The sequence below is a fragment of the Rhineura floridana genome, chromosome 5 (genome assembly GCF_030035675.1).
Source record: "Rhineura floridana isolate rRhiFlo1 chromosome 5, rRhiFlo1.hap2, whole genome shotgun sequence".
Lineage (NCBI taxonomy): Eukaryota > Metazoa > Chordata > Lepidosauria > Squamata > Rhineuridae > Rhineura > Rhineura floridana.
The window spans coordinates 154,800,352-154,825,307 of record NC_084484.1 but is presented as its reverse complement, the minus strand read 5'-3'; the positions used below and the strand labels follow the sequence as shown (position 1 = coordinate 154,825,307).

General features: G+C 43.8%; 1 protein-coding gene across 4 annotated transcripts in view; it reads right to left on the bottom strand.

Annotated features, from left to right (window-relative positions):
* Positions 1 to 18,760, bottom strand: part of ATP8A2 (ATPase phospholipid transporting 8A2) — a 564,338-nt gene extending 545,578 nt beyond the window's left edge. For all 4 annotated transcript variants that reach the window (XM_061629581.1, XM_061629578.1, XM_061629580.1 and 1 more), the window contains exon 1: positions 18,643 to 18,760. In XM_061629581.1, the coding sequence (XP_061485565.1) occupies positions 18,643 to 18,718 (76 nt within the window). In that variant the 5' untranslated portion in view covers positions 18,719 to 18,760. The remainder of the gene's footprint in view (positions 1 to 18,642) is intronic.
* Positions 18,761 to 24,956: the final 6,196 nt, after the last annotated feature.

The window sequence follows — 24,956 nt, the reverse complement described above, 5'->3', positions numbered from 1 at the left end:
CTACAAGATTGGGACAGATTAACTTATGTTACTTTTGAATTAATGAATGGTTTTTTAGCTTAAAATTTGATTATGTTGATCTATATGTATTGTTTTTATTCTTGTTGTTCGTCGCCTAGAGTGTCCCTAACCCGGACAGATAGGCGGCTGAAAAATAAAATTTATTATTATAATTTATTTATTATAGTGCAATCCTATGTTTAAATACTCAGAAGCAAGTTCCAATGTATTCAGTGGGGCTTACTCAAACAGGGAAACGTTCAGAGAACTACAAGTGATAAGAAACTTGTTCTTTTAACAAGCTTTTTAAGTTGAGACCTTATCCAAGTCTGTGTCTGTGCTGCAATTGCTTTGTAATGTTTTTTAACTTTTTCTTTTTTAAAAAAATGCTTTTAAAGCTTTAAAAAATGTTTTTAAAGATGTTTTGTTTTAATATATTTTAAAGTCTGTTTTTATGATGTTTTAAAGTGCTTTTGTTTCCCTCCCTGCCTTCCTCCCAGTAGGAGCCCAGGGGTGGGGAACCTGTGGCCCTGCAGATATCTCTGACTGTTGGCCATGCTGGCTGAGGCTGATGGAATTCAAGAACATCTGGAGGTCCACAGGTTCACCATCCTTGGTCATACAATAATGCAAATATATGAATATGAGACATGCAGCTTAACCCTATGAATGATTGTGGCCTTGTAGCACAATTTTTATATTTATGTTTACTCAGAAGTATGTTCCTGTGTTCAGTGGATCTTAATCCCAGGTAATCCCACATCTATCACCTTGGATCCAGGTACCTTCTTCTTCTTCTTCTTTTGGTCAACACATCCTATTTATTTTTTATTATTATTTTAATGTATTTTCAAGAATTAGAAATCACTTTATGGCCATAAGCTATCGAAGCAGTGTCGAACAAGAAAAAATGAAATAAAATACAAAACAACAACAGCACAAATTCTAAAGATAATAATGTCATTTCTAGACGTATGCAGTTAATATTCCATAAAATGACTGGGTCACACTTAAATGAAAAAACCTATGCAGTAGTTGCCTAAACATAAGGCACTAGACACCTGTCTATCACCACAACAACCCCACAATGTAACTTAGGATGGCTTTTTTACAGCTGGCACAGCAAAAATCTTAATATTATTAACATTAATATTTGTTACTCATCCTTCACTGTAAGGTCCCAGGATGGGCTACACGTGAAAATGATAACACAATACAATAAAAGAATCAAACAATCTCCCTCCCCCCCCAAAAAATCATGTAATTCAATACACACAGATCAACAAAGCAGATGACATATAGGGAAATACTAACAACAACTATCAAGGGCCAAATAGAAGAGAGATGTCTTCAGTGACCACCTAAAGCTACAAAGAGATGGTGCTTGACACACTTCTGTATGGAAGGAGTGCCACAGTTTGGTGGCCATTACAGAGAGGGCTCCATCATCAGCCATCACCCTTCACAACTCTTTTACTATCACCATTCTGTGTATGGCCAACAAAGATTATCCAGGAGCTTTTTTTTGCCTCCGTTGGTTAGATCTGGGATTCCCAGATTGTGGTCTATGGACCACCAGTAGTCTGTGAGCTTCACAGGTGGCCTGTGGCAAATCTATGGATTTGTGACTGATGACAGGAAACAGCACATCCATTCTGTTGCTTTTTTATATTGTATTACAAGTTGAATTCTATGGAATTCAAACTGTAATACAATAAAATAGAATATATAAGAAATAAAAGAAGCCATAAAAAGACAATTAAAAATTACATGACATCTAACACAGCACATTACTAGAACAGGCAAAAGAATTCACGAAGTGGTCCACCAAGACCCTCAGCAATTGCAAGTGGCTCATGGGAACTAAAATTTGGGAACCACTGGGTTAGATTCATCCCCACATTTCTCATCTCTTTCCTTTTCTTCTACCGCTTTCTTCTCTTTTCACACTTATGTTGCTTTTTGCCCTCTGGCTTTCTCTCCTGCCAAAGCTGTAAATCGCTTTGTTCCTCAGGACATGCTACACCTACTGCTCTGTTCCATTTTAAGCCTGCTTTGGCTATCTATAATTCTCTCACACATTCCAGACTTGGTCCTTGATCTCTTAATTGGCTTTTTAAAGCACCTCTTTGATCTGTTGTCTCTTCTTCTATGGTAACATATTTTCTATTTAAGGGGTACATAAGTGCAATCTTTAAATGGATATATTTACCTTTCAATTGCTTTTTCCCCTCCCCCAGTTGCATCTCCCTTGTTTAATAACAGGGTAGGAAATGGGCAGGTGAATTGTCAACTGGATGCTTGTGAGCTTGGTACTGTCACTTTGGGATATTTAAATTATTCTTCCACCCTTGTATAGGACTGTCTCCTAAAAACGTAATGTTGGCACTTTGAAAATGTGATGCTGATGCCTAGGATCTGGAAATATTTTTTCCAGTCCAGTTCAATAACCACCTTTTCCTTTCCTCCTCTCAGTTGTATTCTTGTTTTTCCACCTAATCAGTTCTATTTGAGAGCACATAACTCAGCCAGAGAATAGACTCATGGCTTAAGACTCACCAAACATTTTAATGTAGTCTTCAGCAGTTACCTTTTTAACCTACCTTTTCAATGTTTAACCTTTGCAAAATGACATTGTGCAAGAGGCCTCCAAGGCTGGAGTTTCACGTACTGGCCAACAGAGAACCATATACAACTGAAATAAGAAGAGAAACCATGCCAAAATACAGCCTTCACCAACCTGGGCCTTCCAGATGTTTCAGACTACAATTTCAATCAGCCCCAGTTCAATCCTCAGCATCTCCAGGCAGGGCTGGGAACATCCCCTGTCTAAAATCCCAAAGGGCAACTGCCAATCAGTATACACAGCACTGAGGTAGATGGACCAAAGGTTTGACTCAGTATAAGACAGCTTCTTGTGTCCCTATGTAGTTAAGTCATTTGTTGTTATCTTGCATATGTGTATTTTTGAGCCATTGGCATTTAATGTTATGCCTTGTTTTGTGTTTTGCTCTGCACTTAAGATTATGGTGCATTGCATGGTTTTATGTTTGGTGTACGGTTTTATTTTTGCTCTTATTTCTGATCTGTTGACCACAAGAAAGTGATGAGAATGAAAAAGAGCTTGAGGACTAAGCATGCTTAGAAGCCACAAAACACTGAGTCCAATGGAAAATAAAAACAGGGTGAGGAGTAAATAGAACAGGCTGATTGGAAGTGGCTAGTGAAGATGACAGGATGACCTCAATAGCCCAGGAGGCTTCAAAATGCTGCTGGATCAGCTGGCAGAAGAGACTGATCAGGAGCACAGAAGTGGTAAGGAGACAAGTGGAAGGTTCTAGCTCTTTCTCTCTTCCTCCATTGTCCTTTGCTCCATTTCTCTCTTCGTTCCTCCTCCAGGATAAATGAGCAAGAGACACACAGATATAAAGAAACACGCCATTGTTTGGATAGGTCAGTTCCTGGTTCACACTGAGATGTCCACGGGACAGAACTGAGACCTGAACATGGAAATCAATGAAGAAATCTAAGATTTTAATGTCACTGGAAGTGGACAACAAGTGTCCCCCCCCCAAAAAAAAGACAGTAGCAAGGAGAGGAGTCCCTGCTCTTTCTAACTAGTGTAAACCTTTTCTGTTAAAAAAAAGGCTCTGCTAATGTAAATTCCAGGCCCTCCTGTTAGAAAGTGAATTTCGAAGAGTGCTCCATTGTATCTACTGCCACTAGTCAATCCAAATTTTGGCAGTTGTTAACTGCATAGAATATGCCAGCTGAGCTGTGCTGCATACATAACAAAGCTAGCCTAGAACTGCTGCCATACCCTGGATAAATCTACCCAACCTACATTTTCAGCAGATCAATTTGTATGGGTAAATTAGCATATAGGTTAAAAGTTGTATTGACCTGCTTTTGACCACTTAAACCATTAGCAGTGGTTATAGATTACCCAGGGTATTTTTAAATATATAAGGATCACTGCAGAGAAGATCCAATATACTATAATTGGGTAGCCAATATGATGCTCTCCAGATATTTTTGGACTACAGCTCCTATCAGCCACAGCCAGTATGACTAGTGGTCAGCGATTATGGGAGCGGTAGTTCAGCAACATCTGGCAGGGCATAACATTGGCTATCCCTCTGCTATGAAGTCACGGCTACTCTTCTTCATGGTCATCCTTTTTCTCATATGTCACTTTACAAAACAGGCACATCACATGCACAGAATGGTAATAAAAGCTAAGGTTCTGGTTGCTGCTAATTGTTGATGGCACACCATCACTAAAGAGTGATGGGATGTAAATCAGGTTTCAGGGTAAAGGCTACAAGTGACCCAAACATATGCTGCAATTGGTGTTTCAGGGCTTATAGTCTGGATGCCCAGTCAAAGCAAAGTTGAACCAGCAGAAGACCAGGTGCAATGAAATCGACAGACTCAGCTGGGTCTGACAGCAGCTTCGTTTTTCTATAGAGTCCACTGGGTGCCACTTTGCCAGGGGATCACTCCAACCTGGAATCAGCCCTGGATGCCACTTACCTTTGCTTGTAACAAACTGCAGCTTGGATTGTGTTAGTTGACAGATGGCCCCTGTCTTGGATAAGGGTTGGACTTCATTTCTTTTAGGTACCTCCGAGTTCTGTGATTTGCGAAAGAGATGCAGTTGCACAACTCCCCCAGTAAACCACATGAAAACATTTTGTAAAAGGTGCTGAAACTGTGGGAGGAAATTCAGGAACCATGTTCTGCTCTTCTACATAAAGGCGGGTTAAGGTTAGGACCTATTATATAAAACTTTCAGTAATACAACTTGCAATCCCTCCCAAAAGCTCAGCAGGGAAAGGTCAGGGTTACAGAGCAAATGAAGACAGAGCAAGAGGCAAAATGAATATATGGCAACCAAAAGGCAAGCAAATCAGATTTGTGACTGAGGCCAGAGAAGAAAGCTGCTAATGTTGACTCGCAAGCATTGACATTCACAGAGGGGTTTTTTAAGTCTTTTGAGTTACAAACAACTCATTTGTATATGCTGCTCTTTTCCTGATGCAGAGAAGGCCGGTGTAATGCCTTACATATATACGTTGTCGCCTTCTGTAGATAAGGGCCAGAATCGAAGGAAAGGGTCCGTGTGGCTGCAAAAGGATCAATCAAATGCATGTTGTTGTGACTAATGCAAACTGTTATGTTGTATGGACATAGTGCAGTGGTAGAGCACATGTTTTGCAATCAGTCAGTCCCAAGTTCAATCCCTGGCTTTGCTAGAAAAAAGAGAAGATTTCTGCAGTGTGCTTTGTGTGGGGCCTTGAGGTTGACCCAGACGCTGCAGCAAGTGCAAAATGCAGTGGCTTGACTGGACAGACTATCACCACAATGTTAGGCCACTGCCAAAAGAACTGCACTGGCTACTACTGCTAATTAGCTACTGAGCTAAGTTCAAAGTGTTGGTTCCTGTATATAAGGTGATATGCAACTTGGGACCAGAATATCTGAAAGATCTTCTCACCCTTTATATACCCAAAACATCACTGCTCTCTGCAGGAGAGGGCCTCCTGCAGATACCATCTTATCAGGAGGTCCATTCCATACAGTACAGGAATCGGGCCCTTAGTGTGCTGGCACCTACTCTTTGGAACTCCCTTCTCTTACAGACCGGATAGGCCCGCATCTGTTGTCTTTTCAGTCTGTATTGAAGACTTTCCTGTTTTAACAAGCCTTTTAAGTGGAGATCTTTGTTCCAGTCTGTATCTGCATTGGATTTGAAATTGTCTTTACATGTAAATTATGTTTTAAATTGTTTTTACATATGGAATTGTTTTTAATTTTTTTTGTATATATGGAATTATTTCTATGTATGGAATATTTTAACACTGATTTTTACATATGGGATTGTTTTTATTGTTGATGTTTTTACTGTGGAATCATTTGAGATGTTCTATGGGAAGTGAGTCATTCATTCATTCATCACCTGCTGATGGGAAAAAGCGCTGCCTAAGATCCTGGAAGACTCCTCTCAGTCAATACTAGACAATACTGTGCTTGATGGAGAAATAGGGTGGCATCTGACTAAGCACTTGCACAATGGAACTTCCCATCCCTCTCCTCTTCCTCCACACCCACCCAAATCTGCTCTGGAGGGTTGGGGGAAATCCAGAACAGATTGGGGTGGCACAGGGGGAGAGGAGAGGGGGAAGTTCCATTGTGTATCCAAAAATCCTTGCATTCTGGGAAGTACTTTGTTGTATACAACCCATAGTCTGACGAGGTACCTCACCAAAGACTCCTGAATAAGCTTAGCAGTCATGGAGTAAGAGGAGAGGTCCTCTTGTGGATCAGGAATTGGTAAAATAGCAAGAAGCACAGAGTAGGAATAAATGGACTGTTCTCCCAATGGTGGGATGTAGAAAGTGGAGTCCCCCAAAGATTGGTATTTGGACCTGTGCTTTTTTAACTTGTTCATAAATGATCTAGAGTTCAGGGAGCAGTGAGGTAGCCAAATTTACTGATAACCCTAAATTGTTCAGGGTTTTTAAAACAAAAAGGGATTGTGAAGAGCTCCAAAAGGACCTCTCCAAACTGAGTGCATGGGTGGTAAAATGGCAAATGCAATTCAGTGTAAGCAAGTGTAAAGTTAGGCATATTGGAGCAAAATTTTTTCTTAATTTCACATATATGCTCATGGGGTCTAAACGGACAGTGATTGACCAGAACAAGACCTTGGGGTCGTAGTGGATAGATCGATGAAGATGTCAATCCAATGTGCGGCACTGTGAAAAAGGCGAATTCCATGCTAGGGATCATTAGGAAAGTATTGAAAATAAAACTGTCATAAAGCTGTTATACAATCTATGGTGTGGCCACATTGGAATACTGTGTACACCTCAAAAAGGATATTGTATAGTTGGAAAAAGTTCAGAAAAGGGCAACCAAAATGATCAAGGGGATGGGGTGTCTCCTCTATTAGGAAAGGTTGTAGCATTTGGGGCTTTTTAGTTTAACAAGGGAGAGCCAGTGTGGTGTAGTGGTTAAGGGGTTGGACTACGACCTGTCAGACCAGGGTTCAAATCCTCACATAGCCATGAAGCTCACTGGGTGACCTTGGGCCAGTCACTGCCTCTCAGCCTCATGAAAACCCTATTCATAGGGTCGCTATAAGTCGGAATCAACTTGAAGGCAGTACATTTACATTTACATTTAGTTTAACAAAAAGGTGATTAAGAGGTGACATGATAGAATTGTATAAAATGATTCACGGCATGGAGAAAGTGGATAGAATTTTTTTTCTCCCTTTCTGATAACACTAGAACCTGTGGACATCTAACGAAGCTGAAAGTTGGAAGATTCAGGACAGATAAAAGAAAGTAATTCTTCATGCAGCATATAGTTAATCTGATATATTTTGTGATTTAGTAGCTGAAGCTTTTCCTGGTATGGAGATAATAGCTCCACCTATTTAATTTCCTTATGATGGGCTTTTGTAAAAGGCGCAGAGGCAGGGTTGTTGTTTTTTTTAAAATCAACTGGCAGAAATTGTACCCGTGTATTTTTTTTAAAGAAATGTTTAAATTGTTGTTACTGCTGCTCTTTTTCTATCCTTACATTAAGTCTTCCAGTCGCCATTGTGTTACTTTTTCCAGAGGGTGAGAGATTGATCGAAGATCCTGAGTTTGAATCTACAGCCATAAGAAGGAACAGTCCATTTGTATAGCCATTTATATGCAGCAAACTCATATGTAGCAAATGGCGTTTGGGGGAGGCCATTTTCTCCAAACCATACCCACCTGCCCCATGGCTGATGTCATATGTGACATCACCTGTGGGGCAGATAGAGATGGAGCTGCATTGGCTGCATAGCCGAGTTCCTCATGGAGAACTCAATCACTCAGTCAATCTTTGCAGAAGATGGGCTTGAAGTCACTGCCCATCAGCAAATGGGAAGTGACTCCAAGTGTGCTGGATTGGCTGCTCAACAGACTTCTTCATGGAGAACTTGATCACATAACCAGTCCCTGCAGAAAGTATAGGAATTGTGGCAGCTTCAGTCAGTTAGCCTGTCAGTCTTGTGATAGCATCAGCATAGGTCTAGATCATGGCATTCTGGCTCCCCCAAGACATTTTAAATTGCATTTGGGGCAGGTGTCAAAAGTATTCAAAAGATGTTTTCCATTCACTGTAATAACATGTAGCGTTGACTTCCCCATGGGTCAGCTCTTAGGAGTCAATCTGCACATTCATCATAACTACATCACTGAGGCCCCGAAGGGACTTTACTACTTCCAACTGTGATATTGCGTGTCTGAATGCTCCCGTGAACAAAACTCCACAAAAACGTGTACTTAGCAGTATTTGCATGTTACCTAGCTCTCCCTATTAAGGGATTTTTTCCAACATACAAGGAGGGTAGGGTTTTATATGCAATCTCAAATTGGGCAGCAGGGCTATACTTATACTAAGCCACACACCAGCTAAAGGTAGATTAAAAACAAGATAAGAGTTGAATCTCTCTACCTAATCAGCGCCAGGCATTTTATGTGTCACCTTGTGAGAGGCAAGCATGCACTTTATCATTTGAGGAAAGTCTCTGCCTCCAATCTGTTACCCATTTCATTGATTCATACTGTGTACATCAAACCAATGACATAATATAATCCTCCTATAGGCATGTGATTTTCCATTCATTGTATTGCATATTAAACTGCCTGAACGGGGCGGCAGGCGGAGGGGTCTATATCTGGGCCTTTAGCTCTCTTTGATGACAAATTATGACAGAAATCATCCAAACTCCTGTCTCTTTTCCTAAACATGGGATACTAATCTGGGTTGATTCTTTCTTGCTAAAAGGCAAAATCCTCATATAATATAGAAGTGACAAGTCTGTTATCCTCAGGCTGTTTCACAGTTTTCCATATTGATTTCCCAAGTTCAACCCAAGAGCCACATTGGTCAAGGGGAAATCAGCCCAAGCCTTCATGAAATCATCCTAGCACACATCCGCACTGAACTGAGGCTGTGCCCCATTTTGGTCAATTTCGTCTCTCCGGAAATCACAGTAAGGGTTTGGTTCAAATGTAACAGTAAGTCATGGTTTGTGTTCAAGGCTGACTCCAGGTTGGAGGGGAGGCAGGTAGCTTGGCAAATATGCCTTCTAGGGCTCTTTCTTACTTCCCCCTGGCATCACCTGGCAGCAGCAGTGGCACATCATTTCAATTTCCCACAATGTAGTGTCACTCCAGGGCATTGTCAAACATGTAAATGGTGGTTCCTAACCCCCCACTGGGTGTTTAAATTTTACACAATGCCCCGAAGTGACAAAACATTGGGGTACTACAGGAAATTTAAATGGTGGGTGTCATGAGTCCCATGGAGAACTCCTGGCCAGACTGGTCAGAGGAGGAAGCAGCTTATGATCCAGGCGAGGGATCCATTGGTCTAAGCATGGTGGACGAGGATGTTGGGAGGAGCCCAGTAACTTGCCCATGGAGGCTGAGGCTGACATAGTTAAAGGAGTTGAGCCACTGGCCCCTCTGAGCACATCTCCCATCGCAACTGATCTGCAGCCAGGCTTGCCCCCTGTGGCTGGTCCATCCACAGCTCAGGAGGAGGTACCAGAGTTGGAGGGGGATCTAGCAGAGTTTTCCCCACCCCATCACCACGGACATGCCATCAGTGCCTGTGCAAGTGTGAACAAACTGAGCCCATTGGCCAGTCTATCCATAGGAGTGCCCATTTGCTTGACTAGTCCCAAGCTGAGAGAAAAGCCTTGCAAAAGTGGTTGTGCCCGCACCATCCTTTATTAAGGGGATTCAGGGGGGCATATCGAGTGCTGCAACTGTCCTGGCTCCCAAACAGTGAAGTAGACTCAGAACTCGAAGACTGGGTTTCACAAGAAGCTTTATTCCAGAACTCAGTACAGGAACAGAGCATCACCCACTTTAGGCATGGTTGAGGATACAGAACAGGAGCAGGCTAGACATGTCTCAGGAATAGACTAGGCATGTGGAGGCAACAGCAGACACTGTTGCAACAACCTTATCACGTCCAGCCACTCTAAATATAAGACAGGTGGGCGGGCACTCTATTTGCACTAGTTATTCTGCCACTTTGTGCTGCAAGACAGGAGCTACTTCTAGGAGTGGAAAGAAATCTGTCTAACTGCAAACATCTTTTCTCCAGCCAATGTGACCTTGGAGAGATTGTCAACTCTCCCTCTGAACTCTTCTTATCACTCTGGCCTGGCTCTAATTGCTCATCAGCTAGGTCTGGGCTGTGTGCCAGGGAGGATTCCTTCTCAGTCATCAGAGACCGGGTCAACATTAACGGCACTAGACATGGAGCAGACAGAGGGTTCTGGAAGTGTTTCACCCAGGATTTCCCCAACATCTGCGACCCACTCTCCATCCCCCCAATCTTGCCAAAGGTTCTCCTTGGGGCCCATGACAGCGACAACATCTTCGCTTGAGTAGCCCTGCTGATTCATGCCTTGTAGTGATGCTAGATTATGTTCTGTTCTGTTATAGTTTATTTCTATGCCACCCTTTGGTCAAAAAGGCCCTCAAGGCGGCTCACAAAAAAAAAACACAAATACAAAATACACATCAGAAAAGTACAATACAGTTTACAAAAATGTAACTAACAAAATATTAAAATTGTTAAAACAATCAGCACTTTCCTAATGTTTTGATGATGTCTACTAGTTCTTACATCAATGCGTTGACATCGAGCGTGGTGCCACTGGGGTGTCCCGCTGGCACTGCACCTGCCAGTCATGGTGCAGGTAAGGGGACAGGAGGAACCCCAGCTTTTTTGTGTGAGAGAGATTACAGCCCTATATAATGTGGGCTGTAGACTGTATCCTAACCTATGTTCAAGTTGTGTGCTAATCCAGGGATTAAAGCCTTTGGCAATAATCAAGTCAAGAGTCCCGTATCTGAATCTGTGGGCGAGAGCCAGGATGAGCTCCCTCTGGTTTGCAAACTGGAGTGCCAGTTAAAGAGGCCTGGAATGCCTGTAAAAGGGGATCCCTAGGAGGGATCAGCAATGAGTCCTGCTAGAGCCCTGGAACTCCAGCAGCTATAAGACAATGCTGAGGCTCCTTGGAGTGCAAGAAGACCAGCACCAGCAGCTGGAGCTTCCAGGAGGCTGGAGAAGAGGACTCGGTATAATTGCCTTCCCCAGCATTTTACTGCTGTCAGTCTCCTCTGGAGGAGCGATGAGGGAGCCACCTGTAAATCATCTAGCCTGGTAAGAAGACCCTTTCTGAACTGTATTTAAGCCAGACTGCTGGGGCTTCCTGAAGTGCAATTAAGACTTGCATCAGCAGTTGAAAGGTTATTGTCCATTAACTTTTTTTGCTTTGTACTTATGTGTTGAAGTGTAGATTATTTCTTTTGTAATACTGAATTTATTCTGTGTTTGCTAAATTGTTGATTTTTGTCTTCTTTGAATTTATTGATGTTTTGTAAACTGCTTTCTCCCCCATCCTTCAATGTTTTGCATTTGACAGTGTGGATGTTTGTGGTAAGTTGCTTTGGGCACAGGTCACTGTGAAAAGATGACATAAACTAAATAGATCGATCAACAGTGCTGGATGTTGATACAGGGCCTGTCTCTGCTAACTGATGTCTAAGTTTCAAAGTGGGATTTCTGTATGTGTCTCATATATGGGCAAGCCATGGTTTGTATGGCTTCCTTCTTCTCTGAGAATCCTCAGATGATTACTCAAACAGTAAACTCTCAGGGCAAAGACATTTCCCAAAACATGGTTTGCCAGTTTAGATGTAACAACCAAACTAGCTTGTTCAGAAACCAGCTTTAAACAATAGTTTCAGATCATGATCTGGCAGTCACTCACCAACAATGGTTTGTTGGATAGTATTGGTTCAGACATCATGCTGTGCAAACCATGGTTTGGTGCTATGTATGAACCACCAAGTTGTGAGTTTTCAATTAATCACAAAACCAACATAGCTGTATTAATTAACCAAGCATATGTACATGCAAATTGATTAAGAATTTATTTCTACAGTGATATTATAAAACTGGTGTTCCAAAAGAATTCTATGACACTGATTCAATGAAAAGTAGTTGCACAGAAGTATCACTGAAATGAATGGGATATTAAGTTAGTCATGACTAATGTGTCTCATTGATTCATTTGTATTATTGATTTAAATGAGACTTAAGCGTGCCTAACATCCTCTGTATCAGCAGTAGGGACCTTTCGGATAATGATTTTACTGCAAAGTTGGTGTTCAGTTGTTGCAAAAAAGAATCGAACTGCGATTCCCCAAATAATACATTTGTAAAGGAAGAAATCGTATTTCTCCAGCATTTATGAGCTCTATTTTGTATCTGAGCAATGCATCCCACCCACCCCTCAGCTGGCACATCAATTACTGTGTGGAGCAACAGCTGGCGAGACAGTGCAAAGACTGGGAAAAACAGCTCATTCTCTTGTGGCAAAAAACAAATGAAAACAAAGCAATTTGCAGGAGGAGAGGCACTCTGGAAGCCACACAATGCTCCTACATCCATATTTGTCACTAGAGGCCCAAGTGGCTTCTGTGGTACATTATAGCTTTCACCAGGTGAGTCAGGTTTTCCCCTGCACCCACGAGCCCATAAAATTAGAAGACTGGGCCTGCTGGGAAGAACAGATAGCAAATGTTTCCCATAAGGATAATGCTTCTGCACCATCAGCTCGCCAAACATTTATAGTTCAATTTTGCAAACTTAGAAAAGAGATACTGTAATGACTGGTTTGATACAACAATATTCTGACATCCCTTGGACAGAGATCACAAAGGACTGGAACAGCTCTTCTTTGTTTCAATCAATATTAATGGTGCTAACATTTGACCTCTACGTTTTTGCAAGCCCCAAGTGATGGGGGTTTTTGGGGGGGGGCAAAGCACTTTGTAACCACCTAGTATGATATTGACAATGGCTTATTTTTAGCAAACTTAAAAGAGCCAGGAAGGAAAGGATGTGTGTCATTGCTGTTTGTGGCTTCAACAAAAAAGAGATGTAAGCTTCTTAGAGAATTAACTTAAATTTAAATCAATGTGGGGCCTCTTCTTATGGCCATTTTGATTTATGTCACTAAAGCAGGGATGGGGAAACTGCAGCCCTCCAGATTTTGTTGGACTCCACTTCTCATCAAGCCCCAGCCAGTATGGCCAATGGGCAGGGATAATGAGATGGAATCCAACAACTTCTGGAGGGCATCAGGTTGGGGAAATACTGGCCTACATTAGGGATGAAGGTGGAATTTGTTTGGTCCACTTTTCATAGTGGACTAACCTGATCTGATGTCCGCAAACTTGCCTTTGATTTGGAATGCAACCATCAGTCAGATTACTGACCAGGTTTTGTGATACAGTTTCAGTCCCAAAATGTGTGCACAAAAGTAAGCACACATGTAAAATGCATATTGAAATGCATTGAAAAAATGCTTATTTTCCTGGAAAAGCATACACAAAATGTGTTTAAAATGCATAGTGTACAATTTACTTGTGGATTTTTTAATGCATTCTTTTAGAAAGTCCACGAAAACTGGGACATAATGGATTAAGCATAAACAAAACTGACACAGAATGGACATAGTATGCTCCATGCCCTGAGCTGACTGGAAGGCTCTCCATTCTGTCCCATGGAATGCAGGAAATATCTGTGGGGTACAAATCTGGGGCCTCATGTATTTCTGGGAGCCCCAAGGTTTATGTTGGTTTATTTCAGACAGTGCAAATTTAATAAATTCGGCCTTAAATGCAAACAATCAAATTTCTCCCCCATCCCTAGACAGGAATTAAGAACCTTTGGCTCACGAAATGTTGCTGCACTGCATCAGCCCTAGCAGGTATGGCCAATGGTCAGGGATGATGGGAGTTGTAGTTCAGCAACGTCTGAAGGGCCAAAGGTTCCCCACACCTGCGCTAGATTCAATCCTCAGTGCAAAACACCCCTTGCCACTGCCGGTCGGAGTGAATAACACTGGGCTACAAGGAGTAATTGGAAGACTTCAGTACAAGGAAGCTTCTTACATGAATCCAATGTATGGCTGACCAAGTGCCTAGGATGTTCATCAAAGCATTACAGGAAAAAACTAAGGAACAAGTCACAAACATTTAAAGGCATCTAACCTCATATATGTTTGATGGACATAGCCAAATTCCAGGACTAGAGACAAGAGAGAAATTTCTGTCCCCCACCCCCTCCAATACAAATACTAAACAAAACTTACACTAACCCAATGCAATGGCAAGTTTCAATGCAGTTACATTGGCTCATATATACGGCAGTGTTTTTCAAATGACATTGCAGATGCAGCTATAGTGAACCGATGCGCTTAACAGACCCTTCTTCCCTGAAATATACCAGTATCCCATGAGAAAACTCTCCCAAAGGAATTAAACAAACCCAGACTGATTCACCGTCCTTCCTTGTGTCATCCCTAGAGGAGCACACCTCTTCGGAACCTCACATCATCTCTCCAGTCTCCAACCTCCCACACACCCACTCTCAATATAATTTGGACACACCCCATAGCTCCAAAACGTGTACCTGTGGACAAGATGCAACACAGATGCGTAAAGTTCAACAGCATAAAAGGAATCCAGATTAGTGACAGAGCACATGCGTTGTGTGCATAAAATCCTAGCAGAACCCAGGGACAGGGGACCTTTTTCAATCGGAGGGCCGCATTCCCTTTCAGGCAACCGTCTGGAGGCCACAGGCCAGTGGTGGGCGAAGCAAAGTGGGTGGAGCAACACATGTAAATTTTACCTTAGGCTCATTTCTACACACAGTCACAACCCCCTCTCTGTTCTCTGTCCGGACAAGGGGCATTCTCAGAGTTCCAGGAGGCACACCAGCCAGGGAAAAACATGTAGGGTGCAAAGCAGGGCCAGTGCGGGTTGCTGCCTAGGGAGAGGTCCGAGGGCCAGACAGAGAGGCCTGCAGGGCTACAGCTGGCCCCTAGGTGTGGGGTTCCCCATCCCTATTATAACCCCTGGCATTTCCATGTATTCTCAGAGTGTGTGACTACTGAGCAAAGGTGGTCCTACCCTGAGGTAAGGAGGGGTAACCACTTCAGATGACCTGTTTTGGGTTCCATAGATCCAGGCAGCTTGACGTTTCAGTATCTGAAAGAGTGAATCCAAATGGCCTGCTCCCGCCAGCTAACATGGGGCATGCTCTTCTCCAAAAGTCCCATGGAAATGAATGGGAGCTGCACAAGAATGCTCATGTGCTCTTGCACAGTTCATGTCCATTTCAAGGGGCCCCGCGTAGGAGAACCTCCCAAGGGATTGTGCTCCATGTTCATTTAGTGGATGGGGAGCCATCTGGATCGCCTGCCTCCCAACACCAAAGTGCCTACTCTACAACACCTAGGCTGGCCCTGCAATTGGGCAGAGTGAGGCAGCGGCTTCAGTTAGCAGGTGCTTGAGAGTAAGAAATGCTGGTAGGGCAGGGCTGTGCGTGCCACATGGTCATATCCAGCACCACCTAATCCAGAGATGGAGAACCTGTGGTCCAGGATGGGGAAAGCACAGGACCAGGGAAAAGGACAAACACACGCACACAGACCGCCATTGCCGAGGTCAAAATCAGAGTCTCACTGCAGCTGCTCTTGAGGAAAACCAGAAACTTTCGGAGGTCTGATCATGGATCTCCTCCATCATGCTGATGCTGATGTAGAGAAAGGAAGGGAAAAGTGCTCCTGTTTGAGGAGCTTTAATATCCCTTCACCCAGTCCTCAGGTATTCAAGTACAGCAGTAGGTTGTGCACACACAGACCCAGACACACACTGCCTGGGATGGGAGAAAAACTCAATTCAGCTTGCATTGAAAGTGAGCCTACCTAATTCGCACTTTCCACAACAATTCCAGAACCGAAACGCAGCCACTTACAAAAAGGCATCTTACTGGGGTCAAGTGTCTGCAAATGCATTATATTAGGGAAAATGGCTTTGCAACAATGTGTACATTAGGCACAATTGCACATGAAGACGTACATATTAAGAGAAAAATGCATTAAAACGCTGATGAATTTTCATGAGGACTTTTTTTTAAAAAAATTGCAAACTGATGTGGAAATGTGGAGAACTGAACTGAAGATTGGATAAATGAGAAACTGAAATGGATAGATTCACCCATCCCTACCCATGGCTGCCCATGAAGATTTCCATATGTTGCTCATCCCAACCACCAAAATAGAAGGTTATGTTTTCTAAAAAGAGGCACAGGCACAAGGGATCTGGTGAGGCAAAAGATTACCCCCACCCCAGGCTATTTGTTTACTGAAAATCAGCTATGCAACACCAAACTACATGACAAACATCACATCCAATTTGGCATCAACTTTAGGAGGTGGGCCAAAGTTCAAAAAGTTTGAAGGAAAAAATAGAGTAAAGCAATCTCCAACAGCAGGACTGCAACAACAGACTTTGATTGGAAAGTTGCTTTGCCAGAGTAAACAGCACCGGATTAGATGGCCTCGGTATAAGACAGATCTTCTTAAGTATGCTGGGTGGATGCTTGAATGTAGTTTTAGCATCTGGAGAGCTATGAATCCAGGCAAACCAGTTTACAACCTGGGCTCCGTAGGAAGGAAGGGTGAGAAAATGGAAATGGACTGCCTTCAAGTCGATCGCGACTTATGGCTACCCTATGGATAGGGATTTCATGGTAAGCGGTATTCAGAGGGGGTTTACCATTGCCTCCCTCTGAGGCTAGTCCTCCCCAGCTGGCTAGGGCCTGCTCAGCTTGCAACAGCTGCACAAGCCAGACCCTTCCTTGTCCTTGTTGCTGGGGGGCAACTGGGCTCCTTGGGACTATGCAGCTTACCCACGGCTGCACAGGTGGCAGGGCACATAACCCCTGAGCCACTCACTGTGGGGGTGATCTTTAGCTGGCCCTTGACACCCAGGAGACACAAGCAGGGATTTAAACTCACAGACTCTGGACTCCCAGTCAGGCTCTCCTCCCCACTGTGCTATACCAGCTGTTTGGAAGGGCAAGATATAAAAAGAATAAAATAAATGAATAAATCACAGCCTAATAAAGTACATGGATCCAAAATATATTTATTACTTGCAAGTAAGCCCTGATTTCAACAAAGCTCGCTTTCTTCTTTCTACTAAAGCATGGTTCAGATTTCAGCCAGATTCAAGTCAATTTCTGTAGCCTAAATAACCAAGTCTCTTCTTCAATGCAAACAAATGCATCTAGAGGAATTTACTAGACAGAGGCTGGTAGAAGAGGGAACGGGCTTTTATTTAGAAAGAGTGGGGACGGCAAAGACTTCTATGACAACTCCACAGCTAGTTGATGCATATTTGCTTTGAAGCTAGTCGCACTTTCTTAAATTGGACTTTATTAGCAAGGCAACAGGATTGCAGTTCTGATGCACGAGAACGAACTTCATCAAATGCCTGGCGGAGGGAGCAATGGTGTTGTATCTGTATCTGTGTTCATACACACACAGGTACACGCACACACAAGACACAGTCAGAAACAGATAGACATGAAACTGGGCCATCCCTGTCTTTAGAAGAGATTATGCTATTCATTGATTTATATGTGCATCTGTCACCCCAAACTAGACCTGACATTAAATGCATTTTTGCATTTCACATGCAGGGTTGTTGCCTTTTAATACAAATAACATGGAACGTAGCTGAAAATTTAGTGCTTTTGTTTGCAGCCCTGGGCTCCTACTGGGAGGAAGGGCGGGATAGCCATCTAATAAATAAATAAATAAATATTGGGACTGCAGCAAGAGAAGGAGAATTAAACCTTCTTTCCCCGTCAGTTCTTGAGGAAAATCCCTTCTCTGAAGCTGATATGGGGGGGGGGGGGAACTAGCACCCAAAGTACTAGTTATACATCCCAACCTGCCCACTGATGGGTTTATGCTGACTTCACCCATATCTCTGCCAGCACAAGCTTTCCTGTTATTGCTTCTCGCTGAGATGCGATTGCCTTGTGCATTCTATTTCTTTGAATTTGTCAACCGCCCAGAGGGTACAAGCTTAACTGAGCAGCATGCAGATGCCAAAAATAAAGAAAATCCAGAGCAGGATGTTTTGAAACACACGCACATACTGCAGCTGAAATCCCCGGGACCGTTCCAACGGGCAATTCAGCATCAGGCCCAGCCACGAGCGGATCTCTCTCTCTCTCTCTCTCTCTCTCAGGAGACCACTAAAAGCGAAACTGGAAACCGATCGATCCAAAGGAATCGGCAACTACCCTTTCTCTCCCTTCCCCCTCCTCCTATATGCTTCTTCACTCGCTTTCCGCGTGTCCCAAGGGACGGGAGCAGCTCATTTTGTCCCCCAAATAATGCACTGGTACGACCTCACCGAATGCGAGAACAAAGGGGGGGAAGTGAATGATGCCACTAATCCCCGATTCCCATGAAATATGCATGCAAAGAAGCCACCCGCTTCCTCTATCTGTCTCTCTATCTGAAATGAAAAGACCGCGCGCTGAATCAGCGTCAGCCTGCAAGAGGCGGCACGTGCTGCGCGGAGGAGGAGGGTAAGGTCGTTCGAGATCAAGCCGAGGAGTCGGAGGAATGGATGGTAAATTGGAAACGCTTCTTCTCCTTGCACCCTCCCTCTCGCCGCCCGGCAGCCTTACCAGCAGCCGAGTGGATCTTGGGTTTCCTCCGCAGAGGCATCTTCAGCGCCTTGTCCAGGCCTCTGCGGTTCGGCATGCTGCTGCAGCCGGGCTCGTCGCAGCTCCGCGCCCAGCCGGCGGCCGGCTAAGGCGGCGGCAGCAGCAGCGACGCGGCTACCCACTCGCGCCAGCCCGCTCATGCACGCGCGCGTGCGCGCGGCGCGGAGGCTGCTGCTGCTGCCTCTCCTGCGGCTGGCGCGTTGGCCTCGCTTCGAGCCCCGGCTGCGTCCGCGTTGACCTCAGCTCTTCGCTGCGGCTCTCGGAAACGGGGGTGGGGGGGTCTGTTCTGCAGACTGCAATGCAAGCAGGCGCTGTGGTGCAGCCGAGTTTGGGGGGCGGGGGGGTTGGCCGACTGGCGAAGGAAGGAGCTTGGGGAGGGGGCATTGCTTCTGGGCTCGAGGCACAGAGCGCCGTTGGTAGGCTGGGCCGCCGCCAAGGCATTGGCTGGTTGGCCACTGCGAGAACAGGATGCTGGAAAAGATGGGCCAACGGCTGGCCTGATCCAACAAGCCCTTCTTATGTTTTTCTTCAATCGCTGCAATCCTTTTGGCAAGCTCTGGACTTCTCCGCGGAGCGAGAAGGGACCAGGCCTGATTATTTACTATAAATAGCCTCCTACCTCCCACGCAGCCTCTCTGGAGGCTGCAAGGTGAGAAGGTGGGGCTACCATACGCCTGTGGCAAGCGCGGCCTTGCAGAGTGGAGTCGTGCCTGTGGGGTGGACGTACGATGGGTGTTGGGAGCCGCACCTTGGAGCGCGTTCCCTGTAGTTAAGATCTTCAAAAGGCAGTTGGTTTCCACATAAAATCTAGATTTGTGAGGTTTTATGTCCCAGGCGATCAAGAAGTGAATCGTTTCCGGGAAGCCGATCAGGTTCCGGGAGTAGAGACGCACTCGCTGTTCTGCTGGTTCTAATGCGTCTCCACCGCTATCTTCTGAAAACGGGGGTGCACAACGCTACTCAAACCCGGACTCCTGTTTATGTAAAATCTGGTGGGAGCCGCTTGAGTGATTTTTTGTTTTTTGCTTCTAAGAGATTTGACTGATGGCAGATAAACCCCCGCCCGGTGTGGCTAATGGAAACACTTTGATCCAGGGGCTAGTGTGTTTAAAAGTCTTTAAAAAAATTTTTTTAAAAAGCACACAAGCTGTGCCCACCAGGTTCTACAGTAAAAAGGGATGGGGTTTGAGAAATGTCTGTGCCCGGGGTTTTCAGAAGAGAGGGGTAGAGAGGCACTGGAACCAGCAGAACAGAGTGTTCCTACCCTATTTCAGCTTCAAAGAGCTTTCATAACTGATCCGGAGATCAACCCATTCCCCCTCCAGTTGTGGCTAATGGAAATGCTTTGATCTGATGACTAGCTTGTTCACAGCCTGAAGGGAGAACGTCAGCTGAAATGAGAATGGATGTTGTACAACATATTTCTGAGGCTGTGAGTGGTGCCAGAAAGGCATGGTCATATGAGAAAATTGTGGTGGCAACAAAGGAACAGAGGAAGTTGCCTTATACTGAGTCAGACCATTGGTACATTTAGCTCAGTATTCTCTATACTGACCAGTAGCAACTACACTGACCAGTAGGCAGGGATCTCTCCAGTCTTTCCTGGAGATGCTGGGGATTGAATCTGGGACATTCTGCATACATAGAGAGCTATGGCCCTTCCCCTTTTGAAGCTTAGCTTCAAAAAGATTGTTATATCACATGCCCTTTGTCCAGGGGTGGAGAATCTAGCCTTCCAGATGCTGGGCTCCATCTTTCCCTGTTAGCATAGCCAACAGTCACTGGATGATGGGAGTTGTAGTCTGGCAACATCTGGAAAATGGGTAGCTGTGCTGGTGTCTACACAGTTCTTAACTCAGAGAGGTAGTCCAAGGCATGGTCTACATAATACAGCCACTTTATTAAAGCTAAGCAGGTCTAGGACTGGTCAGTTCCTGGATGGCGGCTACCTAGGAAGCCCATGTTAGCAGACTTACATTTCCATGATGGAAGGTGAGATGTAAAAGTACTAATGCAAAAGAACAATGGTGTGAAAGGTTGGGCAGGCTGGCACATCAGGCAGCTGTTGAGCCTACCCAGCAGATGTTTTGAATTTCACATCTTTGCTTCACCCCTTTACTCTGGGTTAGGCTGCTTTTTGCCTATGCTACAGGAGAGCTCTGGCTAGGCAGGAGTGAGGTGTGAGAAAAATGGGGAGTTTTCTTGGGGGTTTGGAGGACAAATCGACTGAAGGGGAATTGATTTGGGAGGATCTGGCTGGGAAATCAATTTTGGAGTGAAATTCATTGAACAGGGAAAGTGTTTGGTATTTGGGATGTTTATTTAGGCTCTGCCTTTGCTCTGTATTCAATATGTGACCCTGAACAAATCATTGGTCCCTATCTAGTACAGCAGTGGGGAACATTTGGCTCTCCAGATATTGCTGAACTACAGCTCCCATCAGCCCTAGCAAACATGGCCAATGATCAAAGATGATGGCAAATGTAGTTCAGCAACATCTGGGGGGACAAAGATTCCCCTCACCTAATCTAATCCAACTTGATTCCACACAAGCCAGGCAAATGCCTCTGAAGAGCTTATACGCTCTTCAGCATGAACACAGCAACATGCTCCTGCTCTTCCTAGCATCTAGTATTCAGAGATATTGTTCTTCTGAACTTGGTGTATTTATTTAGCTATCATGTCTTATAGCTCCCATAGGTGGAGCAGGTAAGAGAGGGTTTGGGTGAGGTTGATTAACTTGTAGCATCCCTGGTTTTGGAGGTCCCGGTTACCCATGGATCTGGTACAGTATGCTGCCAGCTTCGCTTAGAGCAGAGGTGAGGAACATATGGTCTTCCTCCAGAAGTTGCTGGACTGCAACTCCCATCATCCCTGACCATTGGCCATGTTGGCTGCGGGTGATGGGAGTTGGGATCCAATAACATTTGAAGGGCCACAGATTCCTCACACCAGTCCTAGGGGACTAATCAGGGTGACTGAAATCTATTTTTTACTGACTTCTGTGAAATTATAGTCGAAGCCACCTAATCACTCATTATAGTCTTGTGACTAAGAAAAAGGGGGTATGTATGAAAATCACAAGTTTTTTTTTCTGTGCAGACGGATGGGTGATTTCCTCAGTTCATGTTTGTGGAAAACTTAAGGAAATACTTATGTAATGATTCAAATTTAGATTTATTGTTTAACCAAACAGATTAATTACAGTGGTAGCAACATAAAAAAGACATAATAAATTTAATCAGAGTAAAATCGATGCTTCCCACAAAAGAGTTTACACAACAATTATCATAGTAAATGAGGTCTTTTACAACCCACAATATTTGTTTCTACAAATACTCTCAATTCCTTTTGCAGATTTGATGATCCTAAAAGTAGCATTTGTGCAAGTTAACTTAAAAGATGCATCTGAAAATTGTCATCTCCATTTGGACAGGTAGCAGCAATCCAGCTGAATACTTCTCTCTTATTCTGTCATATATCCAATTAAATACTGTTTTTTCCCATGCATTTTGCACCACATGTATATTCAAAGACAAATGATATTACCCCTCAAGGAGATACATCAGCATGATCGGCAGTCTTAAAGGCAAAACGAAGGATCTGGAAGTCAGGACATCAAGATAATTCTTTACAGGAGGGATGGGAAACCCCTGGACCTCCAGTCACTGGACTGCAACTCCTATCATCATTGATGATTGGCCACACTGGCTGAGGGTGATAGGAGTTGGAGTCCTCAATATCTGGAAGGCCACATTTTCCCCCATCCATGCTTTAGAAGGTAGATTGTTTTGATAAATCTTTACAAAGTGGGGAGGGACCTGAGATCTCAATCTCCATCAGATCCTTCTGAATATAGCATTCGTGCAGCTTTCTTCAAACATTCCTTTGAATTTCAGTTAAGCACCAAAATCTTAAATTTTGTGGTCTGTGCCAAATTTGTGCAACTGGTGGCACCAGGGCAACCAACCATTTTATTATCAGTACCCCTACCCAAAAGCACTTAAAATCATAATTGTCACAGAATTCATTTTCATAGGCATACATTCAGCTTCTGCTTTAACATACCTGGGAGATACTTCCAGTAAGGAACTTGAACTTTGCAATGTGGAGGGGGGGCTCAAATGTTTGCATCAGCTTACTGCCATAGTTCTGCTCCATATATAATCTGTGGAAGCACAGTTGCTGAGAAAAACCTTAAAATGTGAAGACTAAGTTTCCACCTTTAGCATTTGAGAAACTGGTTGAACTCATCTAGTAAACTGCTAGATATAGCAGGATGTTAATTTGATGAGCATTGCTTTAAAAGCCACCCCTCCCAATCATTTTGAAATTGTTCAAATTCATGTCCATCAAGGGACCATTTATGATGGTGGAGGGAAGGAGTTCCAAATACTGAGTTGGATCCAGGCTTGCTGATGATTAGAGTAGACTCACTGAAATATATGGGACAAGTGAGTCATGACTATCTTATGTCCCACTGATTTCAACATGTCTCCTTTACTCATTCCTAAGTCTGGATCCTACCCTATAATTTCTATTTTGTTGTAAATCACACTGAATTGCTCTCTGACAAACAGATCCATAGTTCCCAAGTAACCATCTGAGTCCAGTATGTGATAGCAAAACTGTTAACACCAATAGCATATAACTGATGGACTATTTGTAAGATGAAATTGACACTCAAAAAAACTGTACAAACCAGTTATTAACATAAACATGAAATAAGAAGGGCACCAGCAAACAGTCTTGTCTGGCCACCCTGGTTGTAGGAATCTCACTGGTTAACTGCTCTTCAGTTCCCACATTGATGTTAGCCATAAAGGAGCTCTTGATCAAAAGAAATAGTGTAAATATATTGGTATTCCACAATTTAAATCACAATTGATTTAAAGCACAAAGTAATCACAATTACTTCTTTCAAGTGGCAGTAAGATGTACAAAGACTGCAAGCAGGTCTCTTTTGGGGCCTTAAGATATATTTATGATACACCTTTGGAAGAAAGCCTTGATTGGTTTTGCTATTTTTTCCTAAAAATCTCACGTGACTTGGCCCAGTCTTCTAATTTATTCAATAACTATCTGGAATACAGTTTGGAAACTACCCTTATTTTTTTTGTTAGAGTTTTACCCCTTCCTTCCAAAGGAGCCCAGGGCTTCATGCACCTAATCCAACATGCCGTCAGATGAAAACATTTACAATGTTCATATACAAACTGTACATTCCAATGAGCAGAGTTTATTTGGAGAGCTTATGGCATGGCAGTCTCTGCTATCATTTTTACCCTCTCCCATTTTCTGATTGGCACAGTTGTTTTTTACCTCCCATCCTTACGAATCTTACCAAAATTATGTACAGCAGTAAACGAATGAGACCTGCAACAAAATGAGTGAGGAGTGCTCGTTTATTATTCCAGCAAGCCGTGTCCTCTTCCAGAATACTCAATTCTGTGTGCCCTCCATCTGTGTATTCCACACACACACAAGTGTCAGTCAGCATTCTGATACTCTTGGACATGAGTGGTACTACTTTCAGTACATAAGCAATGGCTGTCCTGTTCTGTGATGAGATCGGGGCAAGGCTGGGCTCTAGGATCACAAATGTTGCTTTCAGAACAAACAAATTGTGACTAAGTCCTATATAATGCCAGCGGCTGCATCCAGATGCATAGCCTGAAACACACTGGAAGGTGCTGCTTTAAAGGGGGGCAGCCCACTCTAGTAGTCTCCTACTGTGACAGTGCAGGAGCCTCTGGTCTCACTGGGTCATCTGCAGTGGAGGAGTCCAAGGACCAAAGTGCTACATCCTTGGGGTGAAGGGGCACTAGCCCTACAGGCTCATCCAGCAGTGGCGCTTCTAGGGCTGGCTGTGTGTGCCCCTTCATTTCTGGTTCAGAGTCCTCAACTCCATCACCGAAAGTAGAGGAATCTAACTGCTGGTTCCTGACAATTGCACTCAAAGCATGAATGTTGAAAATAGAAAGAACAAATGGGATCTATGACAGAATGTTTAAGTGTGATGGCCCTATTTGGGATTCCAGACCCTCCATTCCATCCCCTCCCCTACGGTCAGCATTCAGTAACCACTGAACATGCTCGGTCCTTATTGGGTTGATTGGGGCATTGCTGTCTTAAGAGTTTTTTTGCACTTTTGCAAATCATGAGGCTTCGCCAAGTCTGTTGATACCTTCCTCTTGTGTATGACTGGTGCTGTTTTGGCTGCATAAGGACCAGACTTCAGAGAATTGAGATCATGATTACAATAAATGCTCATA